At 46.7% G+C, this 7,539-nt stretch overlaps 1 protein-coding gene across 1 annotated transcript; it reads right to left on the bottom strand.

Annotated features, from left to right (window-relative positions):
* Positions 1-486: 486 nt before the first annotated feature.
* On the bottom strand, positions 487-2,331 carry LOC139790511 (bolA-like protein 2). Its single transcript, XM_071732366.1, has 3 exons — positions 2,196-2,331; positions 709-806; positions 487-620 (listed from the first exon to the last, which is right to left on the bottom strand). The coding sequence occupies exons 1-3, from the start codon at positions 2,259-2,261 to the stop codon at positions 506-508; spliced, it is 279 nt and encodes a 92-aa protein (XP_071588467.1). The 5' UTR covers positions 2,262-2,331; the 3' UTR covers positions 487-505.
* Between the last annotated feature and the right edge of the window lie 5,208 nt (positions 2,332-7,539).

The raw sequence follows: 7,539 nt of genomic DNA, 5'->3' as shown, positions 1-7,539 counted from the left end.
CTTTTTTTCCCCAGGAAAACCCATTTTGGGGCCTTTCTTGGGGTGACGTGTGGGGCAGGGTCTGGGGGTCACTTATGTGGCTGGGGGTGACTTGGGGGTCACTTATGGGGCAGAAGGGGAAATATGGGGCAATTCTGGGCCATTTTGGGGCATTTTTGGGGTGTTTTGGGGCACTTACAGGGCAGCTCTGGGTCTGGGGGTCACTTATGGGGCACTTGGGGGTCTGGGAGTGACCCATGGGGTCTGTACAGGGGGGTTTTGGGGCACTTATGGGGCTGGGGGACACTTGGGGGTCACGTATGGGGCAGAACCCCCCCAAAAATCCCTGATTTGGAGCCTTTTTCCCCAAAAAACCCCCGTTTCGGGTCGTTTTTCAGGGGGATCTGTGGGGTGGGATCTCTGGGTCTGGGGGATCCGTGGGGCTCAATCTATGGGGCAGAACCTGTGGGTCTGGCCCCTCCCCCCCCGATTCACGTGAATCCTTGCCAGATTTATGCAAATTTATTCAGATTTTATGCAAATTCCCCCCCCTCTCCTCCTCCCACTGCTCCGGGGTCAGCGTCCTCTGCTCCAGGGCGTGGATCCTCCCCAGCTGCTCCCCCAGGGCCTCGTTCACCAACCTGGGGGGGATTAATTAACCTTAATTAACCCTTAATTAGCCTTCATTGAACTTATTAGCGTTAATTAGCATAAGCCCCGCCCCCTTACCGGTGCCTTTCCAGGAGTTTTTTTCCCCGGAACCTCCCGGAAACCACGAGGAGGCGAAAGCTGAGGGAGCAGTGGGAGGGGGTGGTGTCCTCCACCTCCTAATTAAGGGTAATTAATGCTAATTAGTTCCTTAATTAACACCCCCCCCAGGAATTAATTACACCCCCCCCACGGGGTTAATTAGACCCCCCTTCATTAATTATTCCCCCATTAATTAATTAATCCCCTCCCCATCCATCCCCCCTCCTTTCCCAAGTTGTTCCCCCCCCCAATTAACCCCCCTGGCACTAATTAAGTTGATTAATTACCTTATTAATTGTTAAGCCCCACAGTCATTATTCACCCTCAAAATAATTAATTAACCCCCCATTAAATAACAGCCATTAAATAATCCCTCTCCTAATTAATTCCCCCAACCCCTCCTTTACTAACTAACCCCCATAAGTAATTAATTAAATGCCCCAATTAATTAATTAGCCCCCCAATGAATCACTTAGCCCCAATTAATTTATTAACCCCCCTGGGTTTAATTAGACCCCCCGTTTTTTAAATATTCCCCCCATAATTAATTAATTCCCTTCCCCCCCCCCCTGCTTTCCAAGTTGTTCCCCCACCTAATTAGCCCCCTTGGCACTAATTAATTTGATTAATTAACTTAATTGTTAAGTCCCACAGTCATTATTCACCCTCAAAATAATTAATTAACCTCTCAGTCATTAATTAAACAGCTGTTAATTAATCCTCCTCCTAATTAATCCCCTAACCTCTCCTTCACTAATTAACCTCCAAGTAATTAATTAAACGCCCCAATTAATTAATCCCCAATTAATCACTTAACCCCCCAAATAATTAACTCCCCATTTAAGTAATTAATCCCCCACATAATTTATTAACCCCAAATTCATTAAATCATTGATAATTCACCCCCCCTTTTAATTAATTTCCCCCTCCCAACCTCATTACCCCCCACTAATTAACGCCCCAACTGATTAACCCTCAATTAATCAATTAACCCCCCAATAACTAATTACTCCAATCCTAATTATCCCCCATGCATCCCATCTAATTCCCCCCAATAAACCTCCCCTTGCTCTAATTAAGTCCCCCACTAATTAACCCCCAAAACAATTAAAAAAACCCCAATAAATCAATAATACGCCCAAATAATTAATCCCCCCAATCACTCATTACCCCAAACTAATTAACTCCCATTGCACTAATCACCCAACTAATTAACCCCCCGAATTATTTAATTAACCCACCGAATTAACTAATTAAACTCCCAATACATTAATTAACCCCCCAGTTAATTAATTAACCCCGCAAAACATTAATTAACCCCCGAATTAATCAACCCCCGCCCCCCCCCCAGCTCATTTCCCGCCCTCCCCGGGCCCTTTCCCGCCCCCATTAATTATTTAATCCCCTAATTAATTAATCGCCCTAATTACTTAATTAATTAAGCCCCCCAGGCCCCGCCCTCTCACCACGTGCTCCGCCCCCAGCAGCCGCTGCAGCCGCTCCCGCAGCTCCGAGGCGCTCGGGGCCGCCATGGCCGGCGCGGGGGAGTGACGTCACTTCCGCCTCCTCCACCAGGCGACTTCCGGGGTGGGGACCTGAGCAGAACAGGACAGGAAGTGAAGCGCGGGGTGTTATGGGAGTTGTAGGCCTCAACACCGGAAGTGCAACACAAGGAAACCGGAAGTGAGGGATTCGCGGGGCGTTATGGGAGTTGAAGGCCTCAATACCGGAAGCGGTCAAAAAAAAAAAAAAAAATTAAAAAAAAAGACCGGAAGTCAAGGAGGCGCTGGGAAGCATGGGAGTTGAAGGCCTCAGCACCGGAAGTACTCCCAAATGCTCGCGGGGTGTTCTGGGAGCTGTAGGCCCCAACACCACAAGTTTTGGGGCAGAATGGAAGAATTTCCGGGGAAAAATGAGAGAAGCTGATGGAAAACGGGGACTGGGGGAAAAAAAATGGATTTGAGAGCTGAACCTTTTGGGGTAGAAAGGAAGGAAAAGAAATACATTCTGAAGCCTATTATTTTACAGTTGATTCTTTTAGAATTAGAGGTAGAAAAAAACATGGAAACATGGCAAAGTTTTACCTCATAAAGAACGGTGCTTTGTGGGGAGGAGGGGAACGATGGACTCAGCGTTTATTTAAGTAGCGAGATAAGGATGAGGCTCTGCGTATCAAAGTCAGAACTTTGATAGGAAACGCTGCCACCTCTTGAATATCCAATGAGGCTGCGAAATTTTTCCGGGATAAAATGGCGGCCGCGCTGTGACTGAGCCGGGAGCCAGATCTGGGTGCGGCCCCCTGCTTCCCAGGGCCTTGGACATGAAGCACTGCACAGAGCATCTCCTGAGTCGTTATCTGGTTGTCTCCGCGCTGTTTTTTTACGTAAACTTTGTTGTTTAAAGTTTGTGTTGCTTTGGTTGGGAAGCTGCTGTAGCTGCTACTGTGAAACCATTTTAGATGCAGCCTCGAGTCAAAAATGCCAACAATGCCCAAATCAACTCCTTTGTGATGTGTTTTAGATCATTGGAAAGAGGGGCGGTTTGGGCAGTCGATGCAAAAAAGGAAAATTAATTGATTATTGTCACGTTTGGTGGCCCCAGTAGAAACCGGAAGGCCGGGTACAGGGGGCAGAGAAGGGGCCCTTAAATTTAACAACGCCCCTGGTCCTGACCACGCCCCTCAGTTTGGTCACGCCCCTGGTCTGGAGCACACCCTGGAGTTTGACCACGCCCCTGATTTTGACGATGCCCCCGAATTAGACCTGTTGGGAAACTGGAAGAAAACAGACGTGAGCAATCCTGACTCTGTAGCTTTAGCCAGAGTGAGCCAAGGGCCTCGAGACCCAGCTGCAAGGTTACTGAAAGATGAGCTGTGGGAAAAAGATACGGGAGCTGGCAGTAGAAAAGAAGAATAACAGGATAATGAGGTGTCCTGGTTTGGGCCAGGATAAAGGTGATTTTCTGTCTTGTACTTTTGCTTTTAGCTAAGTCTCTTGTAAGTAGTTGCACTTGCTGAAATTAACAGCAAGTTTCTCAGACAGTGTGTGTTTCTAGGACTGAGAACACTTGATGTTTATAGTTACTGCTAGAGACTGGTGTGCAGAGCCAAGGACACTGCTCAGCTCTGAGGAAAACATCAAGAGGTCCCACCTGCAGCCCTCCTTTGGGGAGGAACGGACAAGATAGACGCCAGAATTGACCAAACAGAGTATTCCATCCCATATACCTCATCCTCAGTATAAATTTGAGGGATCACGAGGGCCAAGCCAGATTTCCTGCTTCCAGCTTCCGGCTGCCTGCCCTTCCTGCCTTTCCTGCTTCCATTCCTTCACCCTGGCACCCTGGAAGGATCCCATCCATTCGTCTGCCTGTGCTCCTGATCCGTGCCAGCCCTTATCTGTGTGTTCCTGCCTCCAGTTCCCAACTGCTGCCGACTCCAGGAGTCCAGCCTGGACTTTCCCAGGGCTGCCCTGCAGCCTCGGTGGTGACGTGAGAGTTATTGGGGGAAAGAGGGGGAGGAATGTGGTATCCATTTCCTTGTATATTTGTATATATTTATTAATTTTTCCTATTTATCATTACTGTTTCATTAAAGTTGTGTAGTTTAGTTTCCAACCCATAAGTCTCTCTCCCTTATTCTCTCTCCTTTCTTATAAGGGAGGAGAGAGAGATTAATAGAGAGCGTCTGTTATTCGGTTTAATTGCCGGGCCAGTGTTAAACCGTGACATGATGTAGCCAGCAGAAGTTCTGTGAGAACAGAATTTGTGTCCAAGATAGAGCCACCTGCAAGATATCGTTATATAAACAAAGGCTCTATATAAAGCGAGTGTCCACTGTTAATAAACGACTTCACTTTAACCACATTGGTGACTCCGTGTCGTCCTTCAAGCCTCCGCGGATTTTTTTTCCTACATTTGGCGCCCGAACAGGGACCCTCTCGCTGTTGCTTCCAGGAGAGATGAAGACAGCTGGAATGAGAGGGTAGCGAGAAAGCCGCCCGAAGGAACGGTGCGGCAGGAGCGGAGAAGCCAGTCGAAAGGAGACTGCTGCCCCGGGCTCTGTGTAGCTGGTGCCCGGCTACGGAACGAAAGAGGTACCTCGGAATTGAAGAATCTTGCCAAGAAAAAGGTGAGCGGCTGGGGAGGAGATGGGGTCTACACTCTCTAAAGAAGAAGAGGCAGTAGTTAAGCTCCTCCAATGTATTCTCTCTTGTGGAAGATTGGATAATGCCGGCACAAGGCCTTGGTCTGAACTAGGCCGTGAGCAAGACTGAAGAAGTGCTGACTGACAGAAAGACTGTTAACAATAGACCGTTGACAAAAAGTGCTGATGTGTGCTGACTTCAGCAGTTTTATGTCGCAAGAAAGAAGAAATCAGGATGCTATGGTCAGCAAGAGCAGGAACATGTATCAAGTTTGAAACTGCAAGAGGTGGGGTTGACATTGAATAGGTAGCCTATAGTGAGCTCAGCTTTTGTAATATGTATTAGCTAATTAAGTTAACAACTAATCGGATAACGACAAGTGTGCATATATTAATCTAACAAGTATAAATAACAGTCTGTTGCTCTAATAAAGTTGGACTTGACTGATCACATTGATCGTGTGTCAATCCCCTTCTTGCGACACTCTCTAAGAGAGGTTTCTCACACGAAGGCAGGACCTTACATGAATTACTGAAATGGGCACGGGATAGAGACTTGATCCCCTCGATGGGTACCGTGTTTGAGTTACCTACTTGGGAAGCCATAGGTACTGCTCTATGGGATAAAATTAACGATGGAGATAAGGAGGCAGGACGCTTAGCCACACTCTGGAAATTGATTAGAGAAACCTTAAAAGAAATGAAAAGTGAAAGAGCAGCAGCCTCAGCGTTTGCTGCCTTAACACCTGATCTACCAATACCGATGAATGCTCAAAATATGGACTTGACCTCTAGGCAGTTATTTGAGACACCTAAGGTGCCCCCACCAGCACCTGAAGGGACTATACTGATTCAAGCTCAGCCAACTGTGCCATTTGACCCTGGAGGGTCAGATGAAAAGCAAAAATGGGACTGAGAAGCAAAACGAAAAGCGACCAAAAACACCACCAGAATCGTCGGAGGACCCGGAGGGAGAGAAGCTGGAGAACACAGGTGAGGAACCTTGGAATGCAGACCCCCCCCTCCTGCCCGCCTGCCACGGCTCCCGAACACTCTGCCACCGCTGCCTTCCTCTCCACCTCCGATGCCTGATTTATCTTCTTGACCACAGTTGCCATCAATTAATCCTCTGCTTCACCTGTCAACACCATCAGTGCCTGCTATAGAGCAACAACCAAGGAAAGAACTGGGACTCGGAGACAAGCAACTCAGGGAACTGCTGAAGAAGCTGAAAGAACTGGAGACCAAGGATGAGTATATCCCTGAAAAAAACCTAGTTTTTTGCTCTGGGGAACACCCTGAACAACCCAGGGGCACTAATCCATTTTTATCCCCTGATCAGTTCCCTATCCCTGCTCCTACTTCCCTTAACCCTTTAACACCCACTGCTCCACCTCTTCCAGATCCAACATGGGGAGGGGAGGGTAGTAGAGGGGATAGTGGGAGGGGTGTGTGTGGAAGTGTGTATCCAGTAACTAGATGGAAGGGAATTATTCAAAATGCTATAGTTGAAGGAGAAATGGTTCCCAATATGGGTCCGATGGCTTTTCCAGTGATTGTGGGACCAGGAGGAGGAGGTCAATGGGTCACATTAGATTGGAAAATGATAAAAAAAGCCAAAGCTGCCATTACGCAGTATGGTTTGAAATCGTCATTTGCTCAATCTATTTTGCAACATCTTTTTACTGCTCAATTGTTGACGCCATGACACAAAAATGCTCATTAATACTCTGTTAACTCCTTCTCAACAATTGCAATTTCATCATAAATGGCAAATGCTGCGTGAAAATGCAGCTGTGATTCCCAGACAGAACACCGATGCATTATACGGAGTGCAAGCACAAATGTTACTTGGTGCTTGTCCTTTTGTATGTGCAGATTTGCAGGCATGGTTTCAAACTGAAGTGTTACAACTTTCACAAGAATTGGCGTATAAAGCTTTGCAAACTCTGCATGATCCTGCACAAGCAACTCCCTCTTTTACAAATATTAAATGAGGGAGCGGAGCCATATCCAAAATTTGTGGATCACTTATATTCAGTGGTAATATCACATCCCGATTTGACAGAAGAGATGAAAACAAATTTTTTTATATGTCAGCATATGACAATGCTAATGAAAAAAACTAAACGTGCATTAGGACTACTCCCAAAAGGTGCTACAGCAGCCCAATTGTTAGAAGCTTCTGAGCAAATGCTAGAAGCAGATAAAGCTGCTTAAGGACCATCATTGCAATATGGTTCTCAATATTGATTTATATTGTGGTGCATGGTCCACTGGTGTTTCATACAGAGACAAAAAACAAACAAACAAACAAAAAAAACCAAAACAACAACAACAACAACAACAAAAAAAACTTGGTAATTACACTTGAGTTTTGGTTTGGGAAATTGTACCACTTCTTTTAATTTTAGGCTAACTTCATTAGATTTTATGAGAATGAGTATGCCTTTTCAGAGGCCGAGAGTTGCTGCAGAGAGTGAGAGCTGCTCCTGGTACAGAGAGCACCCCCACTCCTGCCTCCGCGGCCGCTTCTCGCCCCCCCTCACACAAGGGCACAACTCAGATATGGCTGGTGAGCATTGCCAGTGTATCTGCTACAGCTGCAGCTGCTGTCTCTACCCCCACTGACACTGCTGCTGCTCAAAAAATGAGCCCTGGTGCAG

This window comes from Heliangelus exortis, assembly GCF_036169615.1.
Source record: "Heliangelus exortis chromosome W unlocalized genomic scaffold, bHelExo1.hap1 SUPER_W_unloc_1, whole genome shotgun sequence".
NCBI classification, from domain to species: Eukaryota; Metazoa; Chordata; class Aves; order Apodiformes; family Trochilidae; genus Heliangelus; species Heliangelus exortis.
Note: the sequence above shows the minus strand (reverse complement) of the source record. Positions and strands in the feature narration are given on the sequence as shown.

What these genes read in the sequence shown, in the direction of transcription:
- LOC139790511 (XM_071732366.1), bottom strand. Translation starts at nt 2,261, where the DNA reads ATGGCGGCCCCGAGCGCCTCGGAGCTGCGGGAGCGGCTGCAGCGGCTG. An exon ending in TGCTGGGGGCGGAGCACGTG is followed by an intron (nt 807 to 2,195) that starts GTGAGAGGGCGG and finishes ACCCTTAATTAG; the next exon opens with GAGGTGGAGGACACCACCCC. An exon ending in AAACTCCTGGAAAGGCACCG is followed by an intron (nt 621 to 708) that starts GTAAGGGGGCGG and finishes AATCCCCCCCAG; the next exon opens with GTTGGTGAACGAGGCCCTGG.